We start from the raw sequence: 18,946 nt of genomic DNA, 5'->3' as shown, positions 1-18,946 counted from the left end.
TTGGATTTTATCATGAAGCTGTCAGAGTCCTGTGGACTCACAACAGTCTTGATGGTGGTAGACCACTTCACCAAAATGGCCCAGAGGTAAGTTATGGCATAGCTGTAAGGCCACCATTCTTGCCTGACTTGGGGGAACATTAATGCAGTTATTCTCTAATGTAACCCCCTTCCAAGTGTTGTCTGCTTCCCTGTCAATGGCAGCTTGTTTGTCTGGCAGAATTTCTGAGGCAGAGGCAAAACGAATCGGTGTGACTAGGTCCTGGCAAAGAGCATTATTCAGGAAGTTGAGGAGTTTGAGAATGTGAGCCAGTTCCTGGCTAGGTCCATGTGGTTCAGTGTCAAAGTTCCAGGACAAGGCATTGGTCTTGCTGTTATTGGTTCTGGAGCAATATGTGATAGTGAAATTGAACCATAAAAAAAAAAAGAGCCCATTAGAGGTGCCATTGATTTAATACCTTTTCATTGCACAGATATTCCAATTGTTTGTGTCAGTGTATATTTGGACTGGACGGTGAGTCCCTTCCAAATAATGTTGCCACTCTTCAAAGGCCACCTTAGTGGCTTGGAGCTCTTTATCCAAGATCTCCTAGTTCTTGTTGGGAGTAAGCTTCCACAAATAATAGGCATGCAGGTGTAGTGTTTCGTTCAGATCTGTGTTGCTGGGAGAGTATGAACCTGATTGTCATACTAGAGGTATCAGCTTCTACTAAAAAGGTTCAGGAGGCATCAGGGTGGGCCAGTATGGGTGCAACGGTAAAGGTGAGTTTCAGCTGATCAAATGCATGTTAGGTGTGGGGGACCACTGGAACTGGGCATTCTTCCAGAGCAGAGCATAGAGGATCAAATGCACACTTCTTAAGCTTAGCATAGAGTCCATGCACCCGTAAACTCTCAAGAACTGCTCAAGCATGACCAATGTGTGTGTAGTTTTTAGGGTTGTCTGAGAAGACCAGGATGTTGTCTAGATAAAACACTACATATTGGTTCAGAATGTCCAGGAACACTTTGTTTATAAACTGCAGGAAGGTAATGGGGGCTTTGGTCAGACTGAACTGCTCTACCAGGTTTTCAAAATGACCACAGTGCATTCGGAAGGTGGCCTTCCATTCATCATCTTCCCTAATGCTCATGAGGTTATAGTCTCCTGGGGGGGGGCACCTTAGCAAACATATGGGAAGCCCCCATGTGATCCAGTAACTAAGGAATCCGGGGCAGAGGGTACTGATTCCTTACTCTTGATTCAGGGCCCGGTAGTTAACAATGTCGGAGACTGCTGTCTCCTTTCTTAATAAGAGGAATGGAGCATTGGCCAGCGATGTTGATTTGTGGATAAATCCTTGGACCAGATTCTCCTGAAGGTATTCACAGAGCGCAGCCAGTTCAGGTTTGGACATGGTGTAAATCCGCCCGAATGGCACTTTTGCCCCCAGCTGTAATTCTGTGGGACAGTCATAGGCTGTTTTGCTTTTTAAGAGCAGGGGATACATATTTTAAGCACTGATGTGTTAAATATTAAAGCTGGAAAACATAATTGTCAATTATGAAATATGGGGAACTTAACTGAGTGATTACTTTTCACAAAAGCACCAGGAAAACAAAAATTATTCAATTATGTGAGGAATCCGAGTGCATATGCTGAAGCAAAGGTAGAGCTAGTTGTCTGCTTAATTGTGCATCAGTAAATGGAAACTGTTCAGTTTCATTTACATAACACTTGTTGATTAATTAGTGCCAAATAATTCAATGGTTTAAACAAAATAACAACAACAACAAAAAACAAGTTGCACTGGCATGGTTTACATGGCTTATCTTGAAAGTATTCAAGTATTTTCTTGCATTTCAGGGGCTTTGTATAAATATCAGTGTCCCTATGAATGGAAGGAAACTGTGTGTGTGTGTGTGTGTGTGCGCGCGCGCACACACAGATATCTATAACCCAAGCACTTAAACAAATAGAGTTAAGGACATCATAAATCTTAAACAACCCACATAATGAACGAGGTGCCCACCCACCTGCCTTTCTTCCTTCTGTTTGAGTCCTTTAATTGTATTTCAAGTGGCTGAAAAAGAACTGGGGATGGTTACATTGGAAATCCCTTTGTGGTGAATATTCAGCTGCATCATAGGATGCAAGTAGTCGTTTCTGTACTGTGGATGGTTCTGGCACACACCCAATGTGTTCCCAACAACATTAATTTACAGAAGAGATATACTCTGAGAACTTTAGTACAGATGAGTAACTTGTCTTTATTAGTTATTTCATAGGTCATCCTTTCTGTGAAAAGTTACGGTAGAACCTCTCAAGGGAGAAGATAATTCTAACCTGTGTTATATTGTTTCAAACAGGTGAAGTACCACCTATGAGATGGATAGTAAATTTTGACAGAGATCTTCTAGATGGTCTAGTATTGGCAGCACAGGTGGCAGCTTATTGCCCATATTTGGTAAGAACTTTTTTCATATCTTCTTATTTAAAAAAAACTTTGTCAGTTGTATATCTGGACGAGCATTAGTCTAAGTATTTATTACTACTGTTATTATCCACTTTAATTTTGGAACTCTCAGCTTGCAGGAACTTTAAAAGATAAAGCCATATATAGTAAGTCTTGAATTATTATTTCAGTGATTACTCTTTTCTTGAGTATGTACTTAAGTTGGAATATTTAGTTCAGGGTGTATATGAACATACATGTAATAATGAGAAGGTGAAGAATACGTATACTTAGTTTTCTCCAGTGCAATATGATGAGTTTGATTTTATCTTCTATACAGATTCCAACTCACTTTACGAATATGTATACTAATCCGGGAACTCCTGAACAATGTCTGCACAATTGCTTGATACTCGTGAATGCTTTTCATGCCATCAGCCTTGATATAGGTGTACAGGTAAATGGTTTTATATCCCATGTGCAATATACGTTTGAATACTTTTTGTTACTTTACTATTAATAATACCTTGCATATCATTTGGGTGAGAATGAGATGAAGTGAATTTTTTGTGATGCACTGTTAAAATGTAGAAACTGAAATACCGCTTCATATAAAACGACTGCATTCTCTCACACACACCATATATAATTAGACTATAATCCATTGAGAGAGCTGACCTCATAAACCACAAAATTGAAGCTTGAATGGTTTATTAATATTATTGAAGTTCCAAGAATAAATTATAGAAAAATTGTTTGTATCCAGGAACGTTAGTCATACATTTATGAATAAAGAATGTACTGTAAAATTTTCAGACATGTTGAAATTTACTGTTTCAATGGGGTTTTGACTTCTAAATCACTGCAACTTTTGAAAATGTTGCATGTAGACCATATTTACAGGTTGGGGGACTGTATCCTGGAAAGCAATGACTCTGAAATGGATTTGGAAGTCATTATAAATAGCTAGCTGAATATGAGCTCCTATTACAATTCTCTAGCTGCTTGTTTCTCAACTGGTGGGTTACACAGCCCTTTGGGGGTCACAAAAGGCAACCGGGGGGCATCTGTGGCACTGGAAATTTTTTTGCAATCTAAAGCAATTAAAATATTGCTCCCTTACTCCTCACACATCCTTATTCTTTGTTAGTCTTTCAAAACACATGCACAAATAACACGTAGATTTATCATTGTTATCCTGGATACATTTTTATTTTTACAGTAAATAGAAAAGGATAATGAAAATAATTGACTTTGTATAAGAGGCCACTGACCTGAAAAGTTTGTGAAACACTGCTCCAGTTGAAAGGGGTAATGTGGTTATTAGGGGTATAAACAAAGGCGTATCAAGTAGGAGTAGGATTTATGGGATGAAATTCTAAGGTTGACATTAAACAGGAGGGGAAACCATGATTGTAATGGTCCCTTCCAGCTTCAAAATCTGGGAATCTATTATGTGCTTGTGTTGGGATATTGTGTGTGCAAAACTTCTTTCAGTTTGAAAGATTCTAGGGGTTTTTAGGGTGATTTCTTGTGACTGCTGGGAGTGGTAGAATTTTCAATCTGGAAAAAATTGAAGTGTGACTTGTGTGTGTGTCTGTGTATATGCACGCTTGCATGCACACGTACAACTTTGGACTATGATACTTTTGGATCCAGGAATTATTCCTAAGACTTCCCCATCCTATGGTTTGAGACTGCATACATCTTGTGAAACAAGTGACTTTACCACCATTAACTTCCTATCATCAGTTTGTTTGTTTTTTAAAAGAGCCTGAATATGTCCATAATCATGGGCTGCAGCTAGCTAAAATTTGGGGAAAATACTGTATTTGTACCTTTTGGTGGTGGGGTATTAGTTTTATAACTGATTTTCATATAGCATATCTCTGGTGTGAAATGTGAAATTCACCACAGTAACATTTGCTCTTTTCACATTTCAAATATTGCAACCTCATATACAATTTAAAAGATATTTTGGATTTGGGGACCTGTTCTGATGACATTTTTGAAAAAATTCTTAATTCTTGCTTTACTGAGTGAAGTTTGCATTTCCTTTCTCCTCCCTACTAAGCATTCAAGTTCATTGTCCTGAACACATGGAAAGACCAGACAAGACACCAGGGATGTGTTTTAACTAGCTTACAACTTAGTTTCCAGATGAGTTAATAATCTGGCAACAATTGGTATAGTGCGGATCATTATTTCTTCTGTAATCTGTTCAACCTTGTGGAGGGCTGCTGTCAGCCCCCACCTTTCCACAGCCTGTCACACCCCATTGCTGGGACCCCACTGCCCTCTCCTCATAACAAGGTTAAGGGGTTGCGGAAAGGGGGTTGTCTCCTAGCTGTACCTGACATCAGGAGCCCCAGCCCCATTCCCAGGTGCTTTAGGGGATGCCTTTCCCTAAATCTGCTGCAAGTTACAATTTACCGGGAAACCAGAACCCTATCAAGTGAATACCTGCATTGTACACCTGCCAGCAAGAGATGCCAGCTATTAACTTGGCTGTCTTGGCTGCCCAGCTGGGTCCCCAGATGGTTAACGATTCCCTTCCTGATATCAGGCAAAAATATGTATGCTCCCTGGTCAGAGAGGTGTGCCTCATCTTCCCTGAATATGATAATTTTTGGTGGGTAATCACCGATCCACCCAACTAGCATACAAATTTAACCACCTTCTGAATCATGCACCTTCTGATCTTGTCAACCTGTGGACGCCCAGTGGCTCCTCACTGCAACATTTCAGACCAATTCCCAGTTGCCCCTGGGACCTGCTTTAAATCTCCATGCTGTAATGGTTAAGTCAACCACTTGATGAAATTTCAAATTATTTTCACCCAGGTGTAAGTTAATCCTTTCAGATGGCTGCTTCCTGGCTGCCAAAGAGTGTAAGAGGGACATCTGCCTTTCCCCTAGCATGCCCCCTTCCTTGTCAACTCAGAATCACCTCACCAGTGAAGCCTTGCTGTGAACTACCAGCAAAACTGGTTGCCTGCCTATGGGCCCAATACGTAATACTGTGCCCATAGATCCAAATACTTGCTCTTATGCCTTGTTGCCTTGCTCCTGAAAATTGTCAAAAAGAACAAAAAATTGGCACATTGACACTGTTGGTCTCTAGTTTCAACCAGGGGCCTCCCATATGTCCTGTATCCATTCAAATGCCATCAAACAATTGCCTGTGTCCCTTGAGCCCCCATTCCTAGTTGTGCTGCAGATGTCACCACCTAAATCCTGAAAGGAATGTTATGAAAGAGTGGGATCCAAATTTGCTAGAAGGAAAGCCTGGCAGTATAAGTCCTTTTTTTAAAGACTGCCACAAACTGGAATTTTTGAGGTAGGTCCTGTCAACATGAAGAAAGAGTGTCCAACACCAGCCAGCCTCAGCCATATATAAGTTCTTCAAGGTACCAATGGGCATGTCCCTGCCTCCCCACCCTCATGCAGTACTATGGACTTACCTTGCCATCCCTGATCTGTCTTTGGCATTCTCAGGGTCAAGATGATTGTTTGCTCACCCAAGCTGTAAGTCCCTAAACTCCAAATCCCTGTTTGAGGTATCCATTGCTGACCCAGGCACCAAATCGCTGACTTTGAATGCTCCAAAAATGCCAATGGGAATACTTCCTTGAACAAAGAGGCCTCCTGGTCACAGCAAGGTTGCCGGTGAAGAACTCCCTCCAGTTTCGGAAGAATCTGAATAGTGATGGATCATTGGGGATCTTCCCTGGGACTTGTGGATTGTGACCACCCATTTAATAGCCTCCTAATTAAAAACCCACCACAAAGATCTGGATAACATGACAGTTTGCCACAAAATATGGGGCCTGATAAATGACTGGAGATGGCTGATGATGGTGCCAGCCGATACTGTACCAGTGACACCACACACTGATGTGGTCTTCAGGAATTGGCCAAATCTTACACATGCCCACCCTAGCCTGAACTTAAGTAAATTCTATAAAACATGCAGCGTTAGCCCTAAATGTTCGTGGTGCTACTAATTGCTACACTAATCCAAGAGAAGTCATGAGGCAAAGTTCCAAAGAGCTTGCAGTATTTGTTTGGGTTCCTTGTTGGCACCTGGTGCCAAGTTTTGAAATCTCTCCCTCTGTAATAGAGACAAAGCATCCACTATGCGGTTATAAATCCCAGGGACACTTTTAGCAGCAAAATAGATTATATAAATTAAAACACTGCAATGAAAATGTCCTAACTGACCTCATAACCCTGAGTGATTTGCAGGGCTGGCTATTAATAACATGTATCATTGCCAGGTTGTCACTCTAGATCTCACTCTTTTTTCTTTTCTTTTTTTTTTTTTTCAGTTCACAAACTCCATCCCCCCAAATATCACTGAAAATAGGGGGGGAAATCCAGGAATGTGATGTCATTAACTATCCCCCTTTCTATCCAGTAAGTGGACCATCCCTGAGCACACCACCTGTGATGGTGAAAATCCCCAAACCCAGTGCATCTGACTGAACTTTGAGGACTGCCTTTACCAATGAATCCGGTCTCCAAAAATAAGCTCCGTTAAAGTGAGTTAGGAAATGATGCCATGGCCACGAATCCGCCTTCATTTCTTTGTTCACTCTTATAAAATGATTTGGCCTTGTTATCTCTAAGCATGCAGAACTTATGGGATTGATCGAGAGGCCAGCACAGCCAAGAAGGTGACTTTGCACAAACTGCAGGCTATTATTGTTCATCTTAATTTTGCCATGACTGAGCATGCAAAATTAAGATGACCAAGTTTACTTGCAGGGAGTCTGGAGATACCAGCCACTGTATCTAACTCTATTCCTAAATAGATCAGTTTGGTGTAGAACCCTCTGTTTTTCTTCTGTCAGGAGTAATCCCAGGTCAAGGTAATGTGTATCCCCTATCGTAAGCCTGACTCCTGTACCAAAGCCCAGTCCATCACCATGCTGAACTTTTTAAATGCTGAACATGACATTGAGTGTCCCATTGACATGGCCTTGTCAAAATGAAATTGACCTTAAGAAGGAAAAAAATCCCTGAGGATATAGTGGTAGCAGCCAAAATTCCTACTTAGACTCATTTCACTAACATTGCTCTGGAGCCACAAGCCCTCACAATGTTCACAGCAGTGTCAAAAGGAGAGTACTGTACTGAACAAAGTTCTGGGCCTGTCACATCACTTGATGAACTTCTCTATCATAAACAGTTGGTGGATTGAGCAATATTCCCTGTGTGTCTTTTGGGGGCCAACCCAAAAAGAGAGACTCACAGGCTGGACATAGTCAACCATGTGAATGGTCCTATATTTTGTTAATGATTTATTTCTTGTGCCGTTTGTCTCCTTGCTATACGACTCAAACCTTCAATAGACTTTTATTAAGAGACTTCATGAGAATTCTAATTCCTTCATATAGTGTCCTGAATCCTAATATAAACACTTCCCCTAAATATGCCCCCTCTATCTGATTAGGGTGATCCCAAAGGAGTACCTGAAGCATCTTGAATATAGCAAGGGATAAATCTGTCCCACGCCCCTGCTACTTGGTCCACTGTCTAATGATAGGGAAGCACCATGAATAACCCTCTTTTCATACTGGATTGGGACTTTCCCTGATGGGGCAAGGTAATTGTGTGCCCTGCGGATGCCAGTGCACTTCTCATGTGCATATTTATATTTGTAGAAGTTCCAGAAATGTGTCTCTCCATTGAAGGCCCAGCATACCTTACTGCGAGCATTGGGCCTCTGGTTAAGTTACCACAGAACCAATAAACTGCTATCCATATGTAAGCATGGCAATACCCAATCTGGAGGTCCCCTGCCACTCACCAGAGGTCATTATTTGCCCGATGCCACCTCATTCCTGGACATGTTGCCACCTGTAATCTAAATTCCTCATCATAATAGGTCCATGCCATGCACCAAATGTATTCTATGCCTGCCAAATTATGTCCTTACACTGGAGCAAGGCTATTTGGCAGACAGCACACATGCATATATCAAAAGAACAGCTTGCCAGTTTTCCCAGGTCCAAGAAATCCTAGGACCCTTGGAGTTTGCAGTGTCCATCTCGTTTCTCTTTGCCTTACCTTCCATCACAGCCTCCCTCTGCAATTTTGGGAATGTTTCTATATATTCTACCAATATTTTCCCTTTAGTGGCGTTGAGAAGATGCACCCTGGTGGGGAAGATGCCATTGTATGAGCCTGTCCTTCCCCACCCGAAGGAGACTAACTGCCAGCTTCAATGGCACTATCCACTCCATCTGAGCCCCGATGCATCCTTCTCTATTGCTCCAACCCATATATTCCAAGCGTGAGAGGGATTCAGCACCTGCATGCTTAAAATTCCCTGATTTGTAACACTTACCCCACTATAGGGATCAGCATCCATTTGTCTACTGCTAGTTCCCCAATATGGAGCCCCCACTGGTTGTGCACAGGTGCCCTTGCCAACTTTCCCAAAAAGGAATGTGTCTGTATTTTTGGGTGATTAGTTGTGCAGCATCCTTGCATTGTGCCTGGTATTAGTGGTGATAATTCCTTTTCAGCAAAATGTAATAATGATACTAAGCACTTCTACAGCACCACTTAGTGATGTGGTTGTGAAGCTGCTGAAGGCAATTCAATTTACTTAACTTTCCAAGGAATGGGAGTTAAGAGTCAGTTTGTATTTTTGTTTGGGATATGGGTGAGTAGTAGTGACTGAGCAGACAAAGTTCCTCACTCTGGAGCAGTACTGCATTTCTTTTAATCAGATCACTATGAGCTGAAATTGAAGAACTGGAGAGGAAGGAAGTGTTTCAATTATGGTCCTAAACAGTTGTATATGAGTCCCAGACTAACAGCAACAGGCATAATTTTTATTTCACAACCCCCCTAAAACTTCAAGGTTAAAAATGTGAGTATTTGTGTATTTTTAGTATATTTGAAGACCTATTCTGAGAAATGTGTTTTTGTGTTGTAAATATGTATTGACTTGTGGATTCCCGGAGTCTGTAAACTGTATGTATAACAAAGTAATGTTCTAAAAGCCTATGTGATTAAATTGGAGGTAAGAAACACAGCTGTAGTTGAGAATTCAGAGTCTGACACAGAGGTATTACTAGGTCAAGTCGGGCAGGAGCAAGGCAGATATGTCACATGTTTTGGTGATGAAATTGGAAATTTTCTTTGTCACTAAAAATCAAATTCTTGCTTGATGTGAAAGCTACATCAAATTCTTCAGAAACCCCAAAGGTTCTCGTGCCAGAGTACAGTTAAAGTTTACAACACCATGGGAGGTGTTAGTGTTAATTCTGTAGTATGGATAGAAAAGCTTAATGCACAGGGGTTAAATAACTTGCTCAAGGTTACATGACCAGATAGTGGCAGAGCTGAGAACAGAACCCAGGTCTCCAAGTCCTGTGCTTTAACCACTACACTAGGCTCCTAAAAATAAATACACTTAGGAAAATTCAAAATTGACAGGATATAGGGAGTACATATTTTAAAGCAATTTATTAGGATTCATCATATGTTTTTCTCTAATAATACTGTAAATATTCTCCATGAATCCTTGTCCTTTGGTAATAGCAGTTTACAGTGAAATATATGAATGATCTTGCTGAACTATCCTAACTTGGTCTATTACTGGAATACTCTTGTCTCATAAATTCTATAGGTTAAGGCATTCCAGCAGTATCAACAGGCTACTTCACTATATCAAGCTATTACCTCTTACGAACCTTCATGGCAGTCTTGTATTATTTGATGAGGATGGTGGTGACAGTGCAAGCTGTAACATTTATTAGATCTGGAATGGATGACATTTTCAATCAGTTTCCGGGGAGAGTATCTAAGATTCTGTAATTACTAAGAAGTTCAACTGACTGAAGACATACAGCCTCCAACTGTAAGTTTAAATGATTCATCTGTTGGAGAGTTCAAGGCCTTTAAAAAAAAATCCCCTTTTTGGCTGAGATTGAGACTTATTCACTCAAGATGGATTATTTGTGGAAGAAAAAAATCCTTCTGTGTTTCACTTGCCTGATCATAAGTGAAAGTAACACTCTGGAGCATTATTGGAAGACTTGGGGTTTTTTAGATTTGTTTTATTTTCCTGTATTTTATTACTATAATTTGAATTCCAGCACTCCCTGCTCAGAAGAGCTTGCAGTTGAAAAAACAAACATGGATAGCGCAAGATTGGAGACCCAGAGGATGATGTTAAAATGGGGGGATTGGAAGTGCGGATCAGATTTAGTTTCCCCCTTCTAAATAGCTAGGGGAGAAGGAACAGTGGCAAGAGGAACCCACTCAAGGAACTCCAAAGTGCCCTGGGCTGTCTGTCTGATTGAGGATAAGTGTGTTGGCACTTCAGTTTTAAACCAAGTAGACTGGAGTGATGTGGGTATCAGAGAAACCATAGAAGATACTCTAGTAAGCAATGCCAGAGATAACTATAGACAAGGGCTTTGTCCATTCTTAAAGATAGGAAGGGATAGAGTTTTCTTTTGTTGCGGAGTAAGATGCAGTAAGACTTGGTGATTAGCTGGCTGCATAAGGAAAGAAGAAAAAAGGGAGGCGTCAAAGATGACCCCAAAGGTATGATTCTGAATTAGGGAAGGTTGAAGATGGTGTCAGTAACGATGGAGAAAGGCAGAAATGGAACATGGTACAGTCAAATTGTCTAAATCTTCAGAATATCAGGGTTTATTGAGACAGTCCACAGGTTAATTTATTGGCCACCAGAGAAATAACTGAAAGTACTCATCTGAACTTCTAAGTAATTATAGGATATCCGATTCTTTTTCTGGGACCTCATTTAACATGCCATCTATTCTTTTACCCTAGTCATCTCTACTGATTATCTATGCTGCTTGGTCTTCAATTTCCCAATATTTTCCTCTGGGAAGGCACTCTTAACCGCACTTCTTGACAAAACCAACTTTAAGGAGTTCTTTCAAAATCCTTGGATAGATTATTAATAATCTAAGGTATATTCTAAATATGCACATTGAAACTTTTGTCTGCCAATTAAGAGACATTTAAATTAAAATCCTTCTTAGATTTGGCTGAAACAGCTATCTAACATAGTTTGCATTCTTGCCATATCTGACATATATAAGCAAAATATAGAAGAGTACAAAAGAGCACCTTGCTTTCTCTTTGCTAGACCAGAAGATGTCTTTCTGTATACTACTGTCCATGCTAAACTGGGGCAATTTCAAGTAATAGTTCCCTGTGCTTGGTTTTGAAAAGTTGAGTGTTCCCAGGCATCCTTCTCAATGTGTATGCAACAACTATTCCCTTTTGAGCTATGATCTTGATAAATCAGAGCCTCAGATAAAAGTACATTAGCGATGAGTTTGTCTTCAGTGATGTTCACTGAAATGCGGAGGCCTATTGAAACACAAAGTTCCCCACAGCCCCTTCCTCTGTCTAGTCATCTTTAGTTTTAAACTCAACTAGAATTAGCCTTTGGTGTCCTATGGAATATCGTGAAAGAAAGTGACTGTGAGTATAAAAAAGGAACTTCATGTCTCTAAGAAAAAAACTGGCACTTTTTACTCGCATGGAAACAGTAAAGCAACCAAATTTTTTTCGCCAAAGACAGTAGGCCACATGGGTTAAAAAAAGACCCGGGTTAGTGGGGAAGTGGAGGCAGCTATAAAAATATATAACAAATGGAAGAAAGGCAAAGTTTATAATGAATATAAATCAGAAGTTAGAAAATATAGAAAATTGATAAGGGAAGCAAAAGAACACAAGAAAAAATCTGTAGCCAGCAGCATTAAGAACAATAAGGTGTTTTAAAAATATACTAGGAATAACAATGCAGAAAAGGCAGACCTGTTCAATAAATATTTCTGTTCTGTATTGTGGAAAAATCAGATTATGTAGTCATATCATATGACAGCAGTCTTTCCATATGAATTCCCAAGCAAGACATACTGCCTAAGCAGGCCTGCTTTGTATTCTCAGAGTCTATCAACCATGTAATTGCCCACAGTTAAGTTACCACACCGCTCCTTCTAAGCAAGCACATTTATTCTTAAGGTAATAACATTACAGAGAAAACATATTAAAAAAAAACAAAAAAAAGAACCTACATGCATGCTAATAAGCTTACCAAAGATCATCCCAACTCTAAGAAGAGCTCTGGCACGTGAACAGTCCTTCAAACCCTAGCAAGGGTTTGTTCTGCGGTTACCAATTCATAACCTTCTTGGCTCAGAACAAGCACACTCATGAAAAGTTTTGGTCCCTCCTTTATACAGCCAGAGTCTTTGATCTGGGAATAGGTAATTCGTAGACAGTGGGTTTCTTCTGAGAATATAGCTTCAAAAAAGGCTGGGTTTTTGCATAAGTGGAGGAGTTACATTGGGATATACCCCGCCCTAGAGATTTCCTAGGAAACCCACTTAACTTTAAAAGTTCACATTATTTCAAATAGTCCTTTGATGCTCATAACACTTCCCAGGGTTTACTTTAGTCAGGTCTCCCTCCTAGGGACATTACACACAATCTCTCAATAATATATAAACATATGCATTTTTAATGCAATGAACTCCTAAGATACATAAACTTAATTTAATAAAGTTCATCCAGGATATTGCAGAAAATTGCCATATCTGTCAAGCATGGGTTTATGAAAAATAGATACTGTTAACCTAACTTAATATATTTTTGATGAGATTACAAGTTTGGTTGATAAATGTACTATAGTGTTAAACTTCTACAAGGTCTTCGAGTTGGTACACATGACATTTTGATAAAAAACCTAGAAAAATTTAAAATTAACAGAGTGCACACTAAATGGATTAAAAGTGGCTAACTGATAGGTCTCAAAATGTAGTTGTAAAAGGGGAATCATCATCGAGCAGGTATGCTTATAGTGGGCTTCTGCAGTGATTGGTTTTTGATCCTATGTTATTTAACATTTTTTATTAATGACCTGGAAGGAAACTGTAGCAGGGTGGTCCCCCACTCCTGCCCGGAAGGGTTTTAAACAGCCCTTCGAGAGGGCTGTGGCAGGGGAAAAGCTGGGCTGATTGGGGGAAAACAGGCTCAGCTGTGGCCACGCCCCAAACAGACCCAGCTGGCCCTATAAAGGCCAGGGAAGCCAGGAGCAAACAGACTCTCTCTACCCTTAGAGGGAGAAGGGCCTGGCTGCTAGGGAGCGTACCTGGGTACCTAAGGTAGAGCAGGGCTGGGGGAAGGCAAGAGGAGCTGGGGAGTTCCGGCCTGGAAACCCCCCAGACTGCAGGCCAACAGGGTACTGGGGCTGCAAAAGGGGCAGCCCACGGGTAGGCAGAGGCAGCAGGCCCAAACCCCTTTGCCTGTGATGAGTGGCTGATACATTGCAGTCTGCCCCAGTGAACGGGGCTAAGTGATGACTGGCAGTAGCCAAGACTGAGGTGAAGTGGGATAGTGGGTGGGGGTTCCCCTGGGAGGGGAAGACCCAGAACTCTGGGTTTACTGCCAGAGGGCAGCACCCCAGATAATGGGGCACCGGGTCCTGGGAGGGACACGAGGGTAAGAGTGAGCAGTAAGGCGGATCACCGGCCTGCAGAGGGCGCTCCGGAGCTGGGACGAGCTAATTCCCACAGACAACCAGCAGGAGGTGCCTCCAGGTGAGTCTGTGCCTGATTACCGAAACATAAAATCATCATTGATAAAGTATGTAGATGACAGGAAAATGAAGGGAGTGGTAAATAAGAGGACAGGCCACTGATTCAGAGCAATCTGGATTGCCTGGTAAGCTAGACGTTAGCAGACAGTATGCATTTTAGTATAGTTAAATGTAAATGTATGTATCTAGCAACAAAGAATGTAGGCCATACTTAAAAGAATGGCAGACTCTATCCTGAGAAGCAGTGACTCTGAAAAAGATTTGGGGGTCATGGTGAATAATCAGGTGAACATGATCTGCCAGTGCAACACTATGGCCAAAATAGCTACAGCAATCTCTGTATGCATAAACAGAGGAATCTAGAGCAAGATTAAAGAGGTTGTTTCACCTCTGTATTTGGCACAGATGCAACCACTATTGGAATACTGTGCCTGCAATTCAAGAAGGATGTTGATAAATAGGGTTGGGAGAAGAGCCACAAAAATGATGAAAGGATTAGAAAACAGGCCTTATATAGACTCAAGCAGGTCAATCTGTTTAGCTTAACAAAGAAAAGGTTAAAGGTTGACTTGATTACAGTCTGTAAATATTTAAATGGGGAGCAAATATGTAATAGTAGACTCTGCAGTGTAGCCGAGAAAGTTATAACAGATCCAATGGCTAGAAGTTGAAGCTAGACAAATTCAGACTGGAAATAAGGTGCCAATTTTTAACAGAGTAATTAACCAGTAGAACAATTTACTATGGGTTGTGATGGATTCTCCATCACTGACAATTTTAAAGTCAAGATTGAATGTTTTTCAAAAAGATATGCTCTAGGAATTATTTCGGGGAAGCTCTATGGTCTGTGTACAGAAGAGTTCGACTAGATGATCACAATGATTACAACTGCACTGCAGCATGAGCCCAAGTCCGTTGACCTGAGCTCTGAGACTCACCGCCTCCCCACTCCCGTCCCCCCCCCCCTTTTCAATGTAGATATACCTAATGGTTCCTTCTGGCCTTGGAATCTATACATTGAGTTATTTCAATTTTCTGATGACACGAAACTGTTTAGGTTAGTAAACCAGAGTTCTGAAAGACTCTGCAGATGCATCTAAGGCCAGCTCTACACTACCGCGGTAGTTCGACGGCTGGCAATCGAACTTCCGGGTTCGATTTATCGCGTCTGGTTTGGACGCGATAAGTCGAACCAGGAAGTGCTCGCCGTCGACTGCGGTACTCCACCTCAGCGAGAGGAGTACCGCGGAGTCGACGGGGGAGCCTGCCTGCCGCGTGTGGACCGCGTCTGAACCGCGGTAAATTCGAACTAAGGTATGTCGACTTCAGCTACGTTATTCACGTAGCTGAAGTTGCGTACCTTAGATCGAATTGGGGTGTTAGTGTAGACCAGGCCTAAGCAAAGTGGGGCCCCAGGGAGCATGTTGGCACATGCAAATTAAAAGAACATTATTAACTTAGAAACTAAACAATTTAAAATCGGAGATGAAAGTACCTTCAGGTCCCTGAATCCCCCTGCCAATTTTGGAATTGCAGTCACATTTTCCTATATTTGAATATTTTTCTCTGCCCTGTTGCTGTATAAGAGCCACACAAACCAAAAGGAAAACCGAGTATGCAGAGGAGGCCATGAAACCGTAACTGTACATGCTGTGCTAATGAATCAAGTAGACAAAAATAGAAATTTTTTTCCTCTAACTTTTTCTAGTTATAGTTGTTACTTGGAACATTCATAGCTAAAAACTATCACTCAGAAGTGTGTTTGGGTAAGGTATGTCCCTTCTCAACTTGGCTTGTTGAACACTGGAGAAAATGATCACAACTTCTCATATATGCTGATGATGTATGAACTTGAGTAAAAGAACCTGTGACAGACTGACAATATCCTGAAAAACCTTATGGTATTAGGTTAAACCCTATTGAATTATGGTTAATACCTTAGGGGCCCATTGAGTTAAAAATGTACTCGTGTATGTGTTGTTGTTGTGGAATTATAGGTACCTTCTCTAGTAGGAGAGATGTTGTCACGGTTCCTTCCCCACTCTGAACTCTAGGGTACAGATGTGGGGACCTGCATGAAAACCTTTAAGCTTAACTACCAGCTTAGATCTGGTTTTGCTGCCACCACCCAAATTATTTATGAGTTATTTGGGAAACTCTGTCTACCTCCCCCCTCCCCCCCAGAATATCTCCCTCCCAAGTACTGTAACCCTTCCCTGGGTAGCCTTGAGAGACTTCTCCACCAATTTTCTGGTGAACACCGACCCAAATCCTTGGATCTTAAAACAAGGAAAAATCAATCAGGTTCTTAAAGAGAAGGCTTTTAATTAAAGAAAGAAAGGTAAAAATCATCTCTCTAAAATCAGTATGGAAAATAACTTTACAGGGTAATTAGATTCAAAGAGCCCAGAGGAACCCCCTCTAGCCTTAGGTTCAAAGTTACAGCAAACAGAGGTAAACCCTCTAGCAAAAAGAACATTTACAAGTTGAGAAAACAAAGATAAAACTAACACGCCTTGCCTGGCTGTTACTTACAAGTTTGAAATATGAGAGGCTTGTTCAGAAAGATTTGGAGAACATGGATTGATGTCTGGTCCCTCTTAGTCCCAAGAGCGAACAACCCCCAAAACAAAGAGCACAAACAGAAGCCTTCCCCCCACCAAGATTTGAAAGTATCTTGTCCCCTTATTGGTCCTTTGGGTCAGGTGTCAGCCAGGTTACCTGAGCTTCTTAACCCTTTACAGGTAAAAGGATTTTGGTGTCTCTGGCCAGGAGGGATTTTATAGTATTGTACACAGGAGGGCTGTTACCCTTCCCTTTATAGTTATGACAGATGTGCTAATATACTTTCTCTGTTATCAGCCCTTTGAGTCCCCCTCACCCCAGAGAGATACCCATATTAGTTCAAACTGGTTTCTCCAGGGACCAACAGACATTGTATGAATAGCCTGGTTTTAAACTGGCTCCAGGCCTTCTTTCTGACCCAGCAAATGGGACAGGACCCTGGATTGATGGAGGGCACCAGGCCTTAAGGTAGGGTTGGAAGGAATGGGTCAACTATGGCCACATAAGACCGTGTGCTAGTTCTCAGTTGAAACTGTGATGAACTTGTGACCACAAGAGAAACTCCTGGGTTAGGTGTTGAAGGACTGCTCCTGTGAGAGCCCATGTTAAAGGTGGGATGATGTCTGGTAAACTTATTAACACGTTTTTAGATTTCTTTATTGTATCTTTACACAGTCCCCAATCCTGGTACAAAAGTGGTTGAGAAAACTTATTCTCCTTGATAGGCATTGCTACATCATGAGGTCCTTACTAGGACCTCATGTTCCACTCAACCAGCATAGAAGCCATAACTTTGAGGATCAGGACAGTACAGGGATGTCAGCTTCATGTCATGCTTCAACTCTCTCTAACATAAACAGTATGAAAACTGCTTCATGGGACCTCTGTGAATTGGAAGAAGCTGATTAAGGGGTCAGCTCTTTTCTGCTGCATGTTCCCATGAAAACTCCGTGCACATATTTCTGGAATCCGAGGGTAGGCTTCTTAAGTACCGATTCCTTGATTTTATTTTTTTCCCCCCACAGAGGGCCATACTTCTGAATACTTCAGATATCATGAACTTATGGTGATTCTGAAATTGAGTGGTCCTGGTCTTCTGAAGTACCAGAACAATGTGCTTTAATGTAAAACTATTTGGTAACCTAGTAATAAAGATATTGGTCAAACTGATGGCCCACAGGCCAGATGCTGCCCATGGACCTATTCTTCTGGCCCACAAATGCATCCACCTGCACAGAAGACCGCTCTACAATATGATGTCTTCTGTATGGCGTGATCTTGCATGGACACCAGACATGCAAGGTCATGCTGCATGGAGGATGCCATGCTATTCCTGTATGTGATTTGCGGAGGTGCCGTACAAGTACACATGCAGCCTGTGTCACTAGGAAGATTGGCCCATCCTTAGGACAATTGAGACATTGGCAGGAAAAAATCTTCACATCTTTCTTGCCATAGTTGCCAATATTAAAGACCTTATGAGAAGGAAAACATTTTAGAAATGGAAATATGAATTCTTTCATTCCTAAGCTTTAAATATGTTGTTCTTGCTTTTGCCAAAGTAACTAGTAAATGTAATTCTTTAACTCAAACTTTCTTTCATTAATATTTAGCAAGTTGAGTAACCACAGTTACCACAAATTCCTTATAATTAGAAAGAAATTTTAGTTTGATTTCAAGGTTGAAAGTAAGAATCCACAGGGAAATAAATCTTGCCCATGGAGTTGCTTTTCAGAGGTGACTACGTTAGGCTTATTATCTTCCAATGGTAAGAAATTATCTCAGTTGTTTTGAGGCGGTTATAAAACCTAGAACTACTCATTTGCTAGAGTTTTCTGTTTCTGATAACACAAAATGGATGTTTCTGAAATTATTTAAAATACATTCCTCTATTTCTTCTAAGAAATCTGCCAGAAACATTTATTGTAGCTTTGGTGAGTACTGATTGGGGAAGGGAGGAACATATCTGTAGATACCATATCTAAGTGACTTCAGCTTTATGGCAGGAGTGAAAATTAATCAAACTCTGTTTCTCCAGACAAAAGTTTCAATAATCCTGATTCATTTTATATTTTATTCATTTTAACATGGAAGAGGATAATATAGCATTCATACCAGATACAAGCTATGGCAAAATAGCAATATTATATTTTTAGTGTACAATTCTTACCATATAACACTGGTCTACAATTTTTGAGAAGTCCTCTGCTTCAGAGATAAATTGTGCTATTTATTATGTATTTTGTTGTGCTGAATTCAAATATGACAATTAAAACAACTGATTGGCTACTGTTTCTAAGATATTTAAGTTTTTACATTTTATGTCTATGTATATTGTGTAGATAG

General features: G+C 40.9%; 1 protein-coding gene across 1 annotated transcript in view; it reads left to right on the top strand.

The window, feature by feature from the left end:
• The window catches only part of LOC113406192 (cilia- and flagella-associated protein 47-like), a 691,445-nt gene that overhangs the window by 194,536 nt on the left and 477,963 nt on the right, over window positions 1-18,946 (top strand). The window contains exons 34-35 of the mRNA XM_029910955.1: window positions 2,349-2,446; window positions 2,775-2,891. Of these exons, the coding sequence (XP_029766815.1) occupies window positions 2,349-2,446; window positions 2,775-2,891 (215 nt within the window). The remainder of the gene's footprint in view (window positions 1-2,348; window positions 2,447-2,774; window positions 2,892-18,946) is intronic.

This window comes from Terrapene carolina, unplaced genomic scaffold (genome assembly GCF_002925995.2).
Source record: "Terrapene carolina triunguis isolate 2854851 unplaced genomic scaffold, T_m_triunguis-2.0 Scaffold23, whole genome shotgun sequence".
Classification (NCBI taxonomy): Eukaryota; Metazoa; Chordata; order Testudines; family Emydidae; genus Terrapene; species Terrapene triunguis.
Note: the sequence above shows the minus strand (reverse complement) of the source record. Positions and strands in the feature narration are given on the sequence as shown.